We start from the raw sequence: 19,427 nt of genomic DNA on the forward strand, positions 1-19,427 counted from the left end.
TTTAACAGGTTGGCTGCACTCTCTGGTGGGAGAGCATGTGAAGGTACAGAAATGTCAAACACGATCTTGTCACAATCAGTCCCCAGAGGTGATGCTGATCTTTGCACAGCTCGGTTTCAAACTGCACCGAAGAGAATTTCACAATAATAAAACCCCCGATTCTCTTCGAATATTTTTGTCTGACAGGAAGAAATATCCAAACTTGGAGAATTAGTCAGGCAGGGGAAAAACTATTTTAGAAAATGTATATATATACATTTATGTACATAAAACAGAGCTAAGGCAAGAGAAAGAGAAACTAAAGCTGCCTGTATGTCTGTTACTAGTCCGCTTTCCCAGATACTTGGAACATTCTAGAATGCGACATTTTAACACCGCAGAGGTCCACTTGTGAGGAAGCCAATACTATTTACGCTTGTGAGGAGCTACAATTCTTGAAAAAGTATTTTCTAAAACAGATTGAATTAAAGATGATGATTAAAATCAAAATCATTTTGGTTTTAATTTCAAAAGGCTTTCTCAGAAATTTCCTGATCTCTAACTGAACTGAATGTAACACTCTTTGTTTCCTTGCTGTTCAAATGGCAATCTAACAACGTGATGTGGTGGTTGTGACACGCAGTGGGCTGGAAGCAACATCTCATCAATTTTTTATACAAACCTACACGTAGCTCCTGATTTCACATTGTAGCTTTCCCATCACTGGAGGCAAAAGAAAGGTCTGGAATAAGAAAAGGTCATTTGTCCCCTGAAGCTCCTTCCTCCAGTACATCGATACTGTGTTTATATTGCAGGTTTCATGTAGCAAGTAAAAATAGATGGTACAAAATAGTGCGAGAGAGTTACAAGGCAAACAGGATGCTGGGCTATACTATATTCCCTAATCAGTTGACTTCAGATGCCCAGAAATCATACTCAACAACAGCAAATTACATTTGTATAGCGCCTTTCACGTCAGGAGGACGTCTCAAGCTTGTACTGTGGTCTAGTTGAGGTGAATCTGGAGTATGTACACAGATCTGGTCACCGCAATATAAGAAGCCCATACAGGCCCAAGAGACAATGTTGAGAAGAGCAATGAGAATGATCCCAAGTGTTTGAGGAATGAATGCTGGACAGAGTCTGATGATTGCACAATAATCCACTATCTTTTTACACTCACTTACTGGTAACCTTTGACAGTATTAAAATATAAACCACAGTTAAAATGAACCACTCGATCATAGTGATCAAACCGAGACCCCAGTTTAGCGGCCCGGCTCCATTGTACTCAAGCCATTCGCAAGAGGATTTTGGACAATAATTTTGGACCAGTTTGATGCGATTGATGCTGTATTGCACATTCAGAATTCAGTCATTAAATTAAAAAAGAAACTACTTTGGCCACGCAGCAGGAGTAGTAAGTAGTAGGTAGTCAATACCGTTTTCTTTGTGCAAATGGATTTTGATGCAATTTCTTTATTTATCTTGTTGCAGGGTCACAATATCTTTGCCAGCCTATCCTCTGGGGAATATAGTGACATCATGCAGCTTTTGAAACAATCCATCCTGGCAACAGATCTCACTCTCTACTTTGAGTAGGTTTCACTTCTGCTTTCTATTCCAGTGAGCCACTTATTCTTGTCCATTGCTCCATAAACTGCACTTTTGTGAAATGGAGTGTTTGAAACCATTGAAGGATCTCATTAGATATCTTCATAGCTTTGTCCACTTGTCTTGCCACCTTTAGAAATTTACGCATACTAACCTCTAGGTTTCTGCTCCTTTTAAAAATGTTACAGTTTCTTTACTCCGCACGCCTCTGTTTACCTCGCTGTAAGTAGGTACCCGGTTGTTAGTGGATTGGCAGATTGCTTTTCCGGGGGTAAAATTCCTTAAAAAAAATAATAAATTGGATCACTTCAAGCCACGACGGTTTGTGGGAAGCTGCTGTGTGCAATTGGCTGCCTTGTTTCACCCACAAAATATACGGTCAATTCACTTTACCGTATATCCTGCGAAGAGCTTTGAGACGTCTTGAAGATGTGATAAGACGCCATATCAAATTGCAAGGATTATTATTATTATTTTAGCAGTCTCATTCTTTTTCCCCAAAATGTAAGACCTCACACTTTTCGGTATGATGTTCTCTTTGCCCAATCTACAGGTCTATTTGTCAGCAATTTCAGGAAGACATTCATCTTCATTGTTAGCTGTGCTCCCTACAAAAACAGTGTCTTGTGACCATTTGAAAGCACAAACATCTGTAAGAGTCCCCGAGCAATGGAGTGAGAAATATTCAAAGCGACTTGCTTCACGGATGAAGCAAACATTTGTGAAAGTGCGGTGGGTTGCGGGCATAACAAGGTCAAAGGCCAACAGGATCAGTGCTTCATTGGTAGAGAACAAAGCCAGGGGCATCTCACAGTGAACAGAGAAACAGAACAGAGGCTGAACACAATGGCGGGAAAAAACGATAATAGCAGCTCTATTCAAAGTTCACATGTGCATGGCAACTACTACAGATCCTGAGGGAGAATTTCACCTGAAGCAGCCACAATGCAGCCGTTTACTTTGTAGTGTTGCACTGTATGAGCCATTTAGGCAAGGCTTTATAAGCAACAGTCTTACAGCTTGGTTAATTCAAACAGTTGAATGTGGTGGTAGACACTTTGCTTGGGCTCACCCTTTTCGTATCAGCTGGAGTCAATTTGAAGAGAGATAACAGGGATATTTTGCAATATTCACAAACCAGATTCAAGTTGCTATTCGAGACTAATGGATAACAGGTAAATAAGTAAACGGCTTTAAATTTCCTTCACAATGTTAAGCACATGGATCTCGATGCATTTCGAAACCTGCAAGACACAGGATTTACAGCTTGTGAGAGCACTCTGCAGAATTCTATTCTAAAACAGTCAATAAAATGCTGTCAGATTGTTAAATCCCATATCTTCTGGAACATTTTGCAAAGTGCAGAGCTTTAAACCCTGGATTTTACACTTGTGAACCCTTATAACTAGGATTCTAGCTATTAAACAGCATCTGCCCCACTGCAGCAGAGCTATGTTTACAGGAATCATTTATGTGGCAGTAGACAAACTCCATGGAATGATTTCAGCAGCCTGTTATTAGTTCACATTGTGTTTGAGCTTTTAATTGCTTTCCTCGATGCTCACCTGGAGTAGCATTTTGCTGAAGTGGTGATGTAATCAAATCTGAAAGTAATCAACAACAACAAGATTATCATTTGTATAGCGCTTTTCATGTCAGGAGGACGGACGTTCCAAGGCGCTGGAGAGTGTACAGCATTTCAGATCCGAGCTGGAGTCAGGGGGGAAAGGGAGAGGGGGATGACCAATGGCATAGTTGAAGAGGAGGGTTTTGAGACAGGATTGAAGGAGACTAAGGAGGGGGCCCGGCGGAGTGACTGGGGGGATGGAGTTCCAGAGGTTGGGGGCAGAGTGGCAGAAGGCTCTCCCGCCAATGGTGGGGCGGGGGACGTGGAGCAGGCCAGAGCCGGCTGAGTGGAGGGAGCGGGCGGGTTGTAGGGGGTTAGGAGGTCACAAGGATAGGGTAGGGCGAGACTATTGAGGGCTTTGTAGGTGAGGATCAGGATTTTGAACTGAATCCTCTGAAGGATAGGGAGCCAATGGAGTCGGACAAGAATGGGGGAGATGGGGTCATGGGCTGCAGAATTCTGGATTATCTGCAGCCTGTGGAGGGAGGAGTTGGGAAGGCTGACAAGCAGGGCGTTTGCATAGTCGAGTCTGGCGGTGATGAAGGCATGAACAAGAACTTCAGCGGCCTGAGGGGTGAGGTAGTGGCGGAGTAGGGCGATGTTACAGAGGTGAGGGAAGGCAGAGCAGGTCATGGCTTGGATGTGGGGAAGAAAAGACAGTTGAGGGTCAAACAAGACACCTCGGTTCCTGACTGCCTGTGAGTTGTAGTGTGCAACCATGGAGGTTGTTGCTGCCAGAGCCTGAGGTGCTGACTCGAGCCAATCAGGAGGGCCTCAGTCTTGTTCACATTCATCTGTAGGAAGTTTAACCTCATCCAGGACTTGATGTCCGACAGACAGTCTGTCAGGACAGCAGTGGTCCTGGTGTTGAGGGTGGAGGCAGAAAGATAGAGTTGGGTGTCATCCGCACACATATGGAAGTTGACCCCATGTCTGCAGATGATGATACCAAGGGGGAGCATATAGATATTAAAGAGGAGAGCGCCAGGGACAGAGCCCTGGGGGACCGCAGATGTGACAAAATTACAAGGAAATAAACAATGTCAACATCTGAGCTAAAGCAAAGCAATCTTCATAAGAAAAAAATCAGGTGTGCACAATGATGTTAACTTCATGTTCTTCTGAAGGGTGAATTTTAAATGTCAAGACTGTACAATACTCTCGGTTTTACACCTGCAAGAGCATTCGTGGGACACAGTTGGAGGACATGAGACCACAAAGAAGAATTGTGACCATCATCGCCAGTGTTCACAGAACCCATTTTACAGTATTGTTTTGGAGTCTGGATTGAAATAAGCTCTATTTTGGTTTGACACATATGGAAACCCATCACTATCTTTAGGAGCATCCAAACCACACAGAGTTCCACAAATGCACAGCACCTACATATGGAAATTGCCCGACATTTAGAAATGGAATGCGCTCTCTCTCTCTCTCCTCCCAGAGGGGTGCACCTGCTTATCTAATTCTGGAAAGTCTTAGGCGCAGGCTGGCAAGAGTCGAGGCTTGTAACTGCCGGGAACTCCTTGCGAGACACTTGGTAAACACACAACTCGAGCATGAAATGGTTGAGAGCACGGCCATCGTCCTTCTACCACAAGCTAGACACACACACAAGAACCTTGAAGAAAACTGTTTGTCCGCACAGAGAGACAAGGAAGACCAGATACTTTCAAGATTCCCCCCACTCGAGCCAGAGTCATAATCTAATGAATCTGATATATGCACTATGACTACCCAAATCACCACCTTAAGAGACACTGAAGTCAGTGAGATTTCTCAGTCTCTATCAATCTCACTAGCGCTACCTTTTCTGTGAGTAGAAGAGCACATAAGCAGTTCGACATTATTATAAGTAGTGGGAAGAAGTGTGGGGGGGGTGGGTGTGTGTGGGGGGAGAGAGGGGAAGAGTTGAGTTACAGCTTTCAATTGCAGGCAGCGGAAAGAAGTGAAGTAAGATTTTGGAGTCTGGCTGTGGAGATTAGAAAAATGCAGAGTTTTGGACCATTCAAACTGTAACTGGAAGCTGTCTCTCAGTTGCTTAAATTCGGCACTCGTACAGTGGCTTGTTGCTAAAAGAACGGTTCCAGAATTTAATAAGGTAGAGACCAATGTTCACGTTCTTGTAATTGTATTGAAATTCAAAACTGTGTGTACAGCAAATTCTTATGCTAATGTTCTTTCAACTGGAAATAATTAACAGGATCAGCTCTGGCTGAGAATTCCCACAAGCTTTCCTTGTAAAATCCACCTCCCTGCTTTGTATGGAGCTCCAGCCTGTGCATTTACTGCCAAACCTTTTGAAACCTTTTGAATTTAGGGGCAGGAAGTTGCTCTGAAATAATGAGAAAACGTGGCTTTAATGTGCTTCTGAACATTCTGCTGCTCTTACTTTGGATTCATCCTACAGTCAAACTTGTTTTCCAAATGAAAGCATCTTTCAAATGGTGCCAATTAACTTCCATCTGTGTCACTGTGCAGTGACTATTCCCAACTCATTCACTGGATTAGAAATTGCTACAGTGTAAGATTTACATGTTCACGCCATGCACACGCTATAATCTTATTTTGCTGAAGAATTATTTTGTTTGCAAATTAGTCAGTGTTCTGGTGCATGAAAAAAGGTTCCCATCACGTGTGTTTATTATTTATTTCTAAATATATTTTGCCCCATCATTTCTAAATGCATGATCCAGAGGAGAGTTGCGATTTACCATAACGGTGAATCTCTCTTTTCTAGACAACGAATGAACTTTTTCGAACTGGTGAAATCAGAAGAGTACAACTGGAATGTAAAGGATCAGCGAGGAGTACTCAGGTAGAGATTTCTACGTAATAACTCAAGTGCATGTCTAAACCGTATTGTCGAAATATTCACAGAACATTCACTCTTTGAACAGTTGCGAAACAAAGGAAATTCATACACATTATTGCTTCAACGACAATAAATGACATTTGTTTTCAGTGTGTTGCACGTCGGGAGGCGTTCCCAAGGCACCGGACAATCAGGGATTCAGACCCGAGCTGGGGGTTGGGATCAGGAGCTGTGGGTAATTCTTCATGGATGGGCAGAGCCTTTGTGGAATCTTTTAAGAAAATAAATCAGGCTGCGGTAGGCTCCTGAATAAGGCTCTGTAGATACGTAAGCACCGAGATGCCTGCTAATGGGAATGTGTATTGTCATTGTAGGTCAATGTTGATGACAGCCTGTGACCTAGGGGCTGTGACGAAGCCGTGGGAGATATCACGACAGGTCAGCGGGTTTCAGTTACACAACCTTTCGACAAATGTCTTTTCACCATTAACTAATGCCGGACAACCCAGTCATATTTGGAGTTCAAAGCTTTAAAATGTCTCACATTGTAGCTTGTGAGGAAACCAGAATGTTAATCCTTTTATCCTTTTGTAGATGGAAAGAGTTACTTAGCATTTGATTAAAACCAAATCTAAACAGAATTCCACGTTTGGTGGTGGGGGGGAGGGGAGAGAGAGGGGATAGGGTCAGTCTATGCCATTTTGTGTATGTTTTTGTTTTCATTTAATCTTCATCTGCAGACAAAACAAGATTACAGCATACATTGAACAATCTAGCTACCAGGGAATGTAGTTTAAACATAATTATCCAGGCTTGTGAAAGAATTTCAAAGCAAAGACTTCAATACGTCAAACAGACAAGTGACTCAAGCATTAGGTACCAGTGAAACACTTCGGGTTTAACCCACGGCTACAATAGACAAATTAAAATTGTTCAGATTATAAACGATTCTTCGTACTTTATGAACTTTTAGGGGGGGAAACAATTCCTGTCCTACGATTAAGGGGGAAGAAAACTGGTTTACTCAAAGGTGGTCGTGTTACCTACAGTACAAATCGCAAAGCTGCCTCCATTCATGGTAGAACTTTGCAGGAAGGCATCTCATATGCAGATATTGTAGTGGATATTACATACTGTAATACTACAGAGGCATCAAAGCATTAGATGGTCCACAAAGAGGTTAATAAGGGGAACAGCAGAGTAGGAACAGTAGGGAATTAAAAGTATCAAAAGATAGTGATGGTGATGTGTTTATAGGTAGAATATAAATAGGCGCTTCTCTTTCAGGTAGCTGAACTGGTTACCAGTGAATTCTTTGAACAAGGAGACAGAGAAAGAGCGGAGCTGAAACTCATCCCTTCAGTAAGTCAAAGCCCGTTCCATTTTCTTACCCAAGTGCGTTCAGTTAAACGGTTATTTTTCACAACTGGAATTGTGAATTTGCAGTTAACCTTCATGACATCAGCATGTTTCTATCCAAAATAAAAGTTGTAACTGTAACTTGGATTGAAGGAATGTTCTGCTCTGGGTATTTCCAGAAGATAACTAGTAGCCCGTGCACATAGAGCAACATCATGTCCCCGATGTTAGTTTACACAATATTTCATTGTTAGCAAAACTGTAATACATCAACCCTGACAACCTGAAGTACTGTCTGCCTGTTCAGATGGACGTTAAAGCTCTCATGGCACAATTTACAATACAAAATTACATTTGTATTAGTGCCTTTCACAGCAGGAGAACATCCCAAGATGCTGGACAGTCAGGGATTTTGGACACAAGCCAGGTGGAGGTGTTGGGATCAGGGAGGGTAGGAGGATGGCCGAAGGCGCGGTTGAAGAGGTGGTCTTGAGACATGCCTTGAAGGAGGTAGGGGAGAGAGTGAGGCGAAGGGAATGTGGGATGGAGTTCCAAAGGGTGGGGGCAAAGAGAAGGGAGTTTCTCCTAGTGTCCTCAGCGACAAACCCTCAGATAAAATTGGTCACTCACTTCATGGCTGAATTGGCTGCATAAATTGTCTAGAATGTTCAACTACAAATTCAAGGCCACCAATACACCACATAGTAAATCCTGTAGGCACTGCATCAATTGCAAGAATTATTATAAACAGGAACAAGTCAGGTATCTTTCAAATCAGTAAAATGTATCTGAGTGAACAATATAAATTGTTGGAAGCTAATGCAGAAAATATAGAAGGGGAAGTAGGATCCTTTATCATCGTGGTTGAGTGAGTCCATAAGAACTAATCTCTCAGTTCTTTTGAAAGTGCCTTTAGTAATTAAGGCTTGTCAGAGCTGTGCCTTTCTCAAACCCGAGAGGCATCTGAAACATATCCGGGCTGATTAATGAAGCTTTTCCAGTTATCACAGAGTTTTCCTGACTTTCATTTATTCCCTTTGAAAGAACTCACCTTATCTGTTGCATAAGCTGACCGGTACAGATGGAATAAGGTGAATGTGGCAAATGAGCCAAAGCTTTACTGTTCCGATTGTTTTCCCCTGCTCCCGCTCAAACATCTCCTGTTTTTAGTACTGGTTCTCTATTTTGCAGAGTGTACTTTACAAATACTCATGTGGCGGCAATTCATTGCTATTTATTATCACTTCTAGGCCATTTTTGATCGCAACAGAAAAGATGAACTGCCAAGCCTGCAGTTGGAATGGATTGATGGGATATGTCTGCCCCTCTATGAGGTAAGCCGTTTTCATCAACCCAAGTTGTAATTTTCACTACATTTCAGAGGTATGTAGCCTCTTCCTCTTCGCGCTATAGATTAAATACTAGGCGGAGTTCCACAACAAATGAGGATCATTTCATTTTAAACCCTTACCACCCCCCCACCCCCCCGGGTAACCAATGATGCTGACTGTCTAATCATTATAGTGAGACAACTTTAAAAAAAAACTTGTTTTTACCTTGATACAAATAGCAGAGGTAGGTCAATTAATACTACTTTATGAATCTGAATTTCATCTATGTGGCTCCAGAGTTATTTTCAGTGGGGGGGGGGGGGGGGGGTAAGGGCAAAGAAAAGGGGCAATTAAAGTAAAATCTTTGTTAGTCTTCAGAGAGAAATTATACGTTTCATTGTTGCACGCTGTTTTGTACCCGTTTACTAAACTAGCAAGAAGGTAGCTGCCAAATGCCGTTGTCTCAGCTACACCATTCAGTATTCCCTAAAAGACCACTTTACAAACACAAATCATGCCCCATATAATAATGTGCTTGGACTCCAACTGACTGAAAACAAATTAGCTCCATATACATTACGACTCTTGCGAACTGCATGTAACAACAGCAGTTAATAAATGTTGGAGCCTTAAGATCAGCGTGCTGCTTATCTGCTTCTATGAAGTGCAGGGCAATTCTCAACATAATGGCACAATTAACTGCGCGAGCCAACACAACAAATCAGTCAACTGCAGCAATCAAATGTAAATCGGTATTTTGACAAACTTGGAGCCTCAAAATGGTGATTACGGAACAAAGTGATTGAGCTTCGTTTGCTTTCAGCAAACTGGTATACTGGTCCTGAAATTACTTGTCTTTATCTGGCTATTTCTTATTCATTTCCTGGTCCTCCAGGTATGGAGATGCTGTCATCAAATCCACTACAAACAGTCACTTTATAGACACAGTCATTGGAGCCGCCTTTAAAAAACATGTCCAATTTTCTCTCTGCCATATCACTGGTGATGAACACAAGAATCTCCCCCTTGGAAATACTTTGTTGGAACTTTACGTTATTTATTTATTCTGCTCCTCAGGTATATCTGCACTCTTTATATAAATGCCACAAAATCTCTTCAGATAAAAATATCAAAGAATTCCCTTATATTTTAATGGCACACTTCAAATTGAAGGGTCTATGTTCAGATGCAGTTTAAAACGTAGAAAGACATGTCAGTAGCCTGACATCTGGATGAGTAAACTTGTTGCTGGTTTCAGTATTTCAGCCCCTTGCTAAGTAAGCCACATTCTATATATTTCTTCATGTATATTTTGGTAAACATAAAAAAAATCTTTTCAGCAAAGATTTTGAAATATCTGGGTCATAGAAGGTAGCACGCATGCTTTATTCATAAGGGTAGATTGAATCCAAAAGGGGGTTTAATGAGATGAGGTGGGAAGGGAATCATCAAAGCAATGCTCTCCACGTGAAGCCTCGGTCTGAACAACAAAGCCTTAGTTAAAACTCCTAGCAGAACATCTCCAGGGAGGACCGGGATACTCATCAGCCTATCCCACTTTCTCCAAGTGTGAAGTTCTGCTGCGAGCTCAGCTAACTTACAGGTCAACACACAACCCGCCAAAATATTCACTGCTTTGTTAGTTTCAGCCAGCAGGGAGCTCCTTCTTATTAAATGTAATCGCTACCTGATTATTTCTAGGTGCATCTTTTCCCGTATTTATTCAGCTCAGAGGAGACATCAGCGAGTCACGTACGTCATCCAATACGCACGCAAGTGCTCAATTGCAGGGCAAGATGACAAAGCAGTCCATGTGTGCAGAGACCCAATGTTTATCTCCAATAGAGCATTAACTCAGCTGAGAACTAAAACAACTCCCGACGCTCTGGTTGGGTTATGAGTCACAGCTGGAGGTGCAGCAAAGGGGCTATAATTACAGTGGAAACAAGCAACCCATCTACTGTCTGCTTCCACCCCAACACAGGGAATGATACCACAGATAGAAAACTCTGGCAAGGGGCAACATTCAGCTAGTAAATCACCCAATAGATCTAAAACACTGAATAAATTATTGCTTTTGCAACTTAACCACAAAGTCAAATTACAAAAATGCTTGAAATAATATTTTATATATTAAGTCCAGATCATTTATTAGTAGCACAGGTAGAAAAACAGCATCTAGTCTATCCATCTTACTGCCAGCCACCCCCTCGTCCCCCCAAAAAAAGCCCTCAACACATCCAACTCATTTATCTAATAATTTTAATAGCCAGAAACCAGTCTAACATCCTTTCTGAAATTCATCAAAGTCTCTTGTTCACTGCCTGTACTGATAAATTGTTCCACAGGCTTACTACATACTTGAAAATCCTAACTAAAACAATCTTCCTACTCTTAATCACTTTTGTGGTCCTTACCTTATAGTAATTGTTCAAGAAGTATTTCTAACACATAAATCTCCAAAGGTATTTTTAGCTAATGACAGTGGCAATGTTCTGAAATGGATCTAAATAAAAGCTTATCCATCCAAGTGACAACAGCACAGACCGCATGCCTTGACTTGTCAATCAGTGGTTATTGGAATTAATTGGATGCATATTGAGTTAATACTGTGCATCTCAGGAAGGTGAGAAGCTCTTTGTGAGTTCCTGGGATGTTCAATGTAATTAGCAAAGAAGAACACTAATCGGGAACAGTGGCAGATGTTGAATATGCAATCTCCGCATCATTGGAAGCATTACGTTGCGGGAGAGCTTATTGTTCAAGATAATTTCCCAGTAGCTCTATAAAGGAGATGTATTAAGAGGGCTTAATTAGAATAAGAGAGCTTGTGAATCAATGATTTAATTAGTTTTTAATTGCCTGCAGTGAAATATTATTTGAATCATTTTAGTGATGAAGAAAACCCAGTAAGGCCAAAGGTTGTTCTACTGCTTAAGTGGGCAAGAATCACCATCAGAAAAATGGGCAATTCAAGAGGCTTAGAGCAGATATCAAAATACTTGAATAAACAATGCAAATAAATACAAAGCTCCTATTACAGTCAGCAATGCAATTTGTTAAATATCTGTGTTACTTTACAAAGACATTTACAGCATATTCTGTGAAGCGCTTTGAGACGTCTTGAAGACGTAGTAAGGCACTATATCGAATGCAAGTATGATTATTAGTAGAGAAATGGTATGCAGTAGAAACCGAGAGGATTTACAGCCTAGAAAGTGAATATCATAGTTCCCAGTGGCAGTACAGTAATAAGAAAATGTCAAGATCTAACATATTGCTAAAAAAAATCAGAAAACACTCCCAAGACATTCGGCTATGCTGGTAAAATGTGCCTGAACCTATCCATTTGCTCATTGTTCTCTGGAGTAAGACATTAATTTCCAGAAGCAATGGAAAATTTCCTTGAAATTGTCTTTAAAATTTTTTGTAGAATAAGCTTTATTTACAAAACAAAATTACATTTGTATAGCGCCTTTCACGTCGGGAGGACGTCCCAAGGCGCTGGACAGTGAAGGATTTCGACCTGAACTGGGGTTCGGGATCGGAGAGGGTGAAGGCCAGGGGAAATAGGAAGGTGGCCGAAGGCTTGGTCGAAGAAGAGGGTTTTGAGACTTGTCTTGAAGGAGCCAAGGGAGGAACTAAGGCGAAGGGAATGTGGGGTGGAGTTCCAGAGGGTGGGGGCAGAAAGGCTGAAGGTAAGGCAGGACGGGGGGGGGGGGACAGGTTGATATGGGGTCAGCATGTCACAGATGTAGGGAGAAGCAAGGTCGTGGAGGGCCTTGAAGGTGAGGACGAGGATTTTGAACTCTATCGTCTGGGGGATGGGGAGCTATTGGAGCTGGGCGAGGGTGGGGTTGGTGGGGTCACGGAGCTTGGTGTGGGAGAGGACACAAGCTATTATCTAAAAGAGAAAGTCATCATTTAATAGCATCAATTGGGTTTTAGAATCGCCAACTCAGTTCTCTGAACCACATGCCCATGCATTGTGCAATTTTGCTTGTATCTGGCTCGTCCCACTCTTTCTATTACTGTATTCTTGATAGATCGCTACTTCTTGCAGGGTGGAGGTAGGTGATAGAACTGCATAAAACTGTGGATATTGCTGCAGTCTCACATTGTGGTGAGCGACATGTCAACTCACATCCCTAGCTCATTTTCAGTCTCCCTTTGGTAAAATTCATCCCATCCATGGAGTACATCTTCCTTTATTTCCACTTTATTTTTGACTGTCCCATTGCGATGTCTGAGACCATCTCTCCTGCTGTGTTCTGAATGCACCAAAAACGATTTCTTTTTGTACCCTTTGCCTTCGACAACCATTTCTAATATCTTCAGAGAAAGAAAAGGAACCTACGTTGTGCTGAGCAGCATAACATTACATAAGTTGTCCTTTCACTACGGAATCCTAGGTTTGGATGTGTCCCAGATCTCCTGTTTCTGTTGTGCAAGATACATTTGGACACTTGGATCTCAGTTGCAGTGGAAGTTGAAAGTAGCATCAGAATGTTCAGCAACTTGATGTTTGAGCTGGTCTGTGGAGTTGGCTTTTATTTAATTGTAGCACAGGTTCCAGTACAGAGCAACCATTAAAGTCATCAAGCAGTGTAACCCAGTGAAGTGGGGGCACATAGGTTACCCATTGCCCATCTTCAGTGGCAGACAGACACCAGTTCCTGCACTGGTGAAATCAGCATGGAACATGTCTTACATGCTGGTTTTATCAGTGCAGGAACAAATGACTCATTAGGTATAAATTAAACTAAATTATAAATTTAAAACTAAAACTATAAATTAAACCCACCATAGTTCACAGGACATGGGTAACAAGATTTTTGATGAAACTATAACTGATTGAGTGTAAGCAGAGAACACAATACCACAAAATTATGTTGTGTGGTTCAGGCAGCTCTGTCTGAAGACGAACTGAATTATTAAATAGAATTGCACTACAAATTTTATGAATCTTCCACCTGGCTGGAGGTGGTGTGAATTCAAAACCAAACAGGAGGAAGCCTAACCTAAGATAGATAGTAATGCTTCTGTTAAATGCTCATCAGTGCTAATTCGAGGTGTACTGACATTTTGATTCATTTTTTCCCCCTTCCCCATCCCATTTCTAGGCTCTCGTGCGAGTGAACCCGAAGCTCAAGCCGATGCTAAACGGGATAACAGGGAACAGGTCCAAGTGGGAGGAAATGCACCAAAAGGGACAGATGTCCCAGGAAGGTAGTGACACCTCCAGCTGTAGTGTGTCTGTGCCAGACAGCAGCTAGAAGTCGAGATGTGGTTGGCAAGGATGAGCAATCTCCCTGACGTGGCTGCTGTTCAGATGGATTAATACATTCTCCCGTTGTGCTTTGCAAGGGCGATTGCTAATGCTCAAGCCCCGGTGAGCTGCTGCTGCACAGAACGGAATCCCTCAATTCACAATTAAGAGGGAAAGCAACAAAATAAGGAGGGCAATACAACTGCACTGTTGTGTGCTGACGGCTGAAAACCTGCTGAGAAGCACGACCAGCACAACTTGCTGTGCACAGATAGTGCTACTGATTGCTGAGAACTTGCCGTCTTCTGCAGAAAATATATGAACATTTTCAGTTCAGCGCAACCAATATTTAACAGCAGGCTTAATGAACATGTATTATTTAAATTTCAGGATGGGAAGGTGGATTGTTCTGTACATTTTGTTATCCTGCATTTGCCAGAACTCTGTTATGAGCCAGTTGTTGCCTGCTTCTATGCTCTCCCACCCCCCGCCTCCCCCCCATACTGGAATGTTCTTGAAGTGTATTTTTCTGACACTTTTTCTACCCAACACTCTCCTGTTAACCTAAGGATGCCAGGGAATTTTTTGTGTGTGTTGGAACAAAATGCATTCGAATTGTTGTGTGCTGATACATATAGGCAGTAAAGGCTGATACAAATGCTTAACATACAGAGCCCGAGGGCACTACTGCGGTTCACTTTGTAACTATGAACAAGGAAATAGTGTTTCAGGTATGAAGATGCATGGTGGAGAAAATCAATTGTGTTAGCAGGCGATTGGCTAAAGATGGCATGGGACATTATCAGCATGAAGTTTCTAAATGAAGAAACAAAAAAAAAACAATCTTTGGCTCTCTCTGTATGGCTTCCCTCACAGATATGAGACAGAAGGGGATCTCACTACGTCAGACTATCTCCTGATTCTCTCTAACGCTCTCCATGCTCCATTGTAAAAATTCTGCATGCATTTCACCTTTGCATCTGTAAAACGTGCAAAGTTATTCTGAGAGAGAGTGCTTACAACTATATTTTTTACATTGGAGTTGAAACCTGTATGTTCAATCTGACAATGAATACAGTGCCCCTCCCTCTGCCAATTCATCTTTCACCTCTTCCCGCTTCACAGAAAGTACCCGCCGCCATTCACAGATGAAGTATTAAGCCCCGACACTCAATGCTTGTCATGTTTATCTGGACATAGCACAATCACCTAATACCTACGCCGATACCGGTTGCAGTGACCCAGTCTATTATCCTGCTCTGCACCTGCAAAACAAGAAGCCATTTTATTTAATCCATTCCAGAAAGGTGTTGGTTTAAGCTACCTTGGGGTACAGGCCCCAAACCTGCTGATGAACCAGTCCCTTTACCCTGAGTGTTTACATTCCTGTGCTCACTCTGTAAGAACATGAAGCCCAAAACAAGGAAAGGTCACTTGGTCCCTCAAGCTTGCTTCTTCCAATGACACTGTTGTGCAAAGATCTGTATCGTACATCTTTTAATCTCCCTTCAATGAATACATTCATGCTTGTGCGTCCTCTGTCAACAGCTCAAAGTGCCACATTCGTTCCATTTTTTTCTTTGCTGGATACAATGCAATACAAAATTACATTTGTATCGCGTCTTTCATGTCGGGATGACGTCCCTAAGATTCCATATGCTTTTGAAGGTAGAATTCCCAAAGCTGCAGTCAATCTATATGCCCTCACCAGTGATCTACACAATGTTAGAACAATTTACTTCAAATAATAGTCAAATGCCCTAGAGATGCAATCTAGTCTTTGATCACAGCCTCTCATTAACTCAAAATGTTCAGTGAATGATCAATAATCACATCCAAATCCTTCTGCACCTCTGCTAATGAACACTCTTTGATTGTGCACACAGGTTTACAGTTTGTTTCAATAGCTTTCATTTACTTTTATCTACATCTTGGCTCATCTGCTTAATTGGTGCAGATCCCCTTGAATCCATCCAAATACAGGTAGTTCCAACTCTGAAATGAATGCTTCAATTTTAGTTCTATTCTAACTTTAATTGCTCCTTATAAATTCATTTAATACCGCTCCCTGCTTATGATCTCAACACTGACAAATTGGGTACAGCAAAATTTACAAAACCTAGCTCTGTTTCATTCTTAGAACCAATTGTCCTCCAGCACCTTTGGTGATGCAAATTACAACTGCAGAGAACTAATATAGTTAGTTACGACTCCTATTGTTGCTTAGAAGAACAGCGAAAAAGGTGCATGTTAAAATCTAAATCCAAAGTACATTTGGTGTCCCCCTCCCCCCCATCTTTACTTTCCTCTGATCACATTTGCGAGCTTGATCCCATTTTATTCCTGGATTCTATTTCCTGACCAGTTTATGGACATAGGTTATGCTGCTGAATTTGACAGATTACTGGACCAAATGTATCGCCGTTTTAAGACAACCACACACCCAGCAAAACCGATCGCATTCAAACAATTCACCACCCGGGAGTTTGCATCATTAAAAAGACATGGACACGAGATCCGTCATTCCTTCTGTTTTCCTTGCTGTTGATTTTGGTCTCCGTGCTGTTTCTGTCAGTAAAGCTAGAAATACTGTTACCATACTGACTCCTGCTGGAGATAAAGGTGCAGCAAAGACCAAGAGTGACAATCTGTCTCCAACAGAATGTTTTCAGTGGTGGGAAAAGGAAAGGTTTTGTATTTTTGCTTGATCCGTGTGTTAATTGTACACTTTATCTTTTTGTCTGAAAGAAACACTGTGAAAAATATCTTGAACTGAATTGTTGAAAAGCTGCATAAACATTCACACAAATAATCTTGTAAGGCTATTCTCCTTCAGAATATCATTCGTGCACAGGAACTGCTAAACTTCATTGAGCTTCTGATTTCAGGTTGATACTGTATATACACCCTCCATGCATTCTGAAACAATTGTTTTAAAAAAATGAAACCAACTAACTGTATTCCCGAAATGTTGTCTTCATTTGGGACAAACTAACTGGACAGTGCAAGCAACGACTTCATTCCCTCCACGTTTTTTGTTGCAAAATAATATTTCCTGCTTCTCAGAAGTGAAGTTCTGTAGTGTAGTGGTTAGAGCAGTTGCCTTGCGAGTGACAGGACCTGGATTCGATTCCCAGGCAGGGAAAACATTAAGCAAGTTTCCTTATTCCACACGCCTCTGTTTACCTAGTAGTAAGTAGGAACCTGCTTCTTAGTCGATCTCCGGATCACTTTTCTGAGGGTGATAATCCCTTCAAAAATGTTTTATTAAATAATAATGTGGTCACTAAATCTGCTGTGCTGAATTGGCTGCATTTAACTGAAAACGAACCAAATATAGAATCTGCAGTAATTGTCTCCAGTGTACAGAGACATTGTTTGAGACTAAGCACTTTGAGGTGACCTCCCGGGATGAAAGGCACTACTGTCTATAAATGTAAAATTGTTGTACAGGATATACTACAAGTTTTTTTGGCAAGAAATGCACACATTTTCCTTGGATTAGTATACGAATGCCCACATTTCCAATATCTTGACAGACTTTTTTTCAGCCATTATAGAAACTGAGTAAAGGAGACCATAGTCAATTTAAATTGAATTTAATTTTGAATTCAGGTAGGCAGGACTTTCAAACAATCTGCTAGCCTTAGGTTCTGAGTGCAATGAAGATGGAATCCATGTTTACCATTTGCTTAAAGGATCAAGCGCTGTTTGAACCATTACCTTGTTATCCTGATTCTTAACCATTGGTGGGTAGTAAACTGGAACAAATAACTAGTGTAGCTGTTGCCACTGTGTACTGAAGAGTGGTCTGTTTATATTGGCTTGCAATTACTCATATGTTGAACCATTCAGATGTCATGCAATGTTTAAGGAACCCTGTTGTGGGATATGCGCTTAGTTTTACAAGTTTAAATTGGTGGCAATAGCTGCAATTTCATAAATATTCTAAGAAATGTGTTAACCTTGACTCATCATAGCTTCTCCAAACAGATTTTACTCAAGCACAACTTAACCTCAGCTAGAATTAAGTGCCCGCAAACCACTTGAGAAACATTAAAGCGTCAAATAATAAAGAACAAAGTACAACCCCAATCACACTCTTTGCAAGACTAAAGCCAGTATTGTTTCTTCAATCCTACCTAAGTAAGTTCAAACAGAACAAACCTTAAACCAGGCCACAGATATTTTCCAACGCACACAAAAGTCAATTAACACTGAAATAAGACAGTTAAAAAGGTAATGTTGAGTTAATAGCTTCAGAAATTACAGCTCAAATGAGAAATGCCAAGCTGCCCACAATTGAATGATTAACTGTTTTCATCTCCCTATAAGAGAAGAATTTGCTCAATTATTAAAGTTGAAATGAATTAACTCTGGAATTTTCCCAGGGGCCGTCTGTCTCTATTTTGCACATTTTGTGGTTCGGATTCTATCTTACTGAGTGTGAGTTTCAATGTCACAAAGCAGTTCCAATGATACTTCTCCACAGAATGCTTCAGGCGAGGCTGTGAAAAAGTCTGCTCCTAAACGTGCCGGTGTTTAAACTCCACACGAGTATTCACCCATTCCTTACTCTGCTCTTATATATAAGTCATTGGTTGATAAAACAATTTGAGTTATCTTCTAAATATATCCAATTTCCATTAAATTCTGGGCAAACTGTCAAATTTTGTGATTCACATCGATAAGAAGTTTTGAAACCACATAGAAACTAGAAATTAGTTCCTGGAGGAACTAATACCTTTGGTTTTAAACGTTGCTGCAGAGAGAAATATCTGAACTACAGATGTTTGCCGCACAGGATAAACCAATTAAATGCTCGGAGGACAATCATTTGGTCACCCAGTTTCAGGCCTGGCGGAGTGGGGAAACCCTACAAATCTGCACTGCAGGATGTGTTTCACTATAAAACTTAAATTTCTTCCCTTAAATCAATATTAGGCAGCAGATTATCAAACTTCAAAAGAGGAATCAACTGTGATTTCTGCACTATTTTCCAAATGGAATACTGTATTTTCACAACTGCACTACTGCAAACACTAGCAGATGTAATGATAATAATCCTCTGAATTTGATATAGCACCTTATCACATCTTCAGGACATCTCAAAACGCTTCACAGAATATACTGTAAAGTGAATTGACTGTATATTTTGTGGGAGAAACATAACAAGTAGGCTGGTTGTCATTTAAGAAATATTGGGTGTTTCTACATTACTTAAAATTCTACATGTAATATTTTATAGAAAATAATTCCCCACATGATGAACAGTATGCTATAAGTCAGTGGAGCACTCTTAATATCAGTTCTAATTGCCAGAGGTGAGAAAAAAAGCCTTTTTAAAGCAGAATTAAATACATTTGCTCTCTATTACTAAATTATCGAGAATACGTAGAATATAAAGTGTGATAAAAATATCCCATGGCAGCT

The 19,427-nt window shown here is 41.1% G+C and overlaps 1 protein-coding gene across 1 annotated transcript in view; it reads left to right on the forward strand.

The window, feature by feature from the left end:
* Nucleotides 1–14,181, forward strand: part of pde11a (phosphodiesterase 11a) — a 79,859-nt gene extending 65,678 nt beyond the window's left edge. Inside the window, 6 exon segments of the mRNA XM_007890064.2 lie at nucleotides 1,477–1,577; nucleotides 5,961–6,038; nucleotides 6,410–6,473; nucleotides 7,323–7,397; nucleotides 8,645–8,728; nucleotides 13,849–14,181. Coding sequence (XP_007888255.2) covers nucleotides 1,477–1,577; nucleotides 5,961–6,038; nucleotides 6,410–6,473; nucleotides 7,323–7,397; nucleotides 8,645–8,728; nucleotides 13,849–14,001 — 555 coding nt within the window. The 3' untranslated portion in view covers nucleotides 14,002–14,181.
* The last annotated feature ends 5,246 nt before the right edge of the window (nucleotides 14,182–19,427 follow it).

The sequence above is a fragment of the Callorhinchus milii genome, unplaced genomic scaffold (genome assembly GCF_018977255.1).
Source record: "Callorhinchus milii isolate IMCB2004 unplaced genomic scaffold, IMCB_Cmil_1.0 Scaffold6, whole genome shotgun sequence".
In the NCBI taxonomy this organism is placed as follows: Eukaryota; Metazoa; Chordata; class Chondrichthyes; order Chimaeriformes; family Callorhinchidae; genus Callorhinchus; species Callorhinchus milii.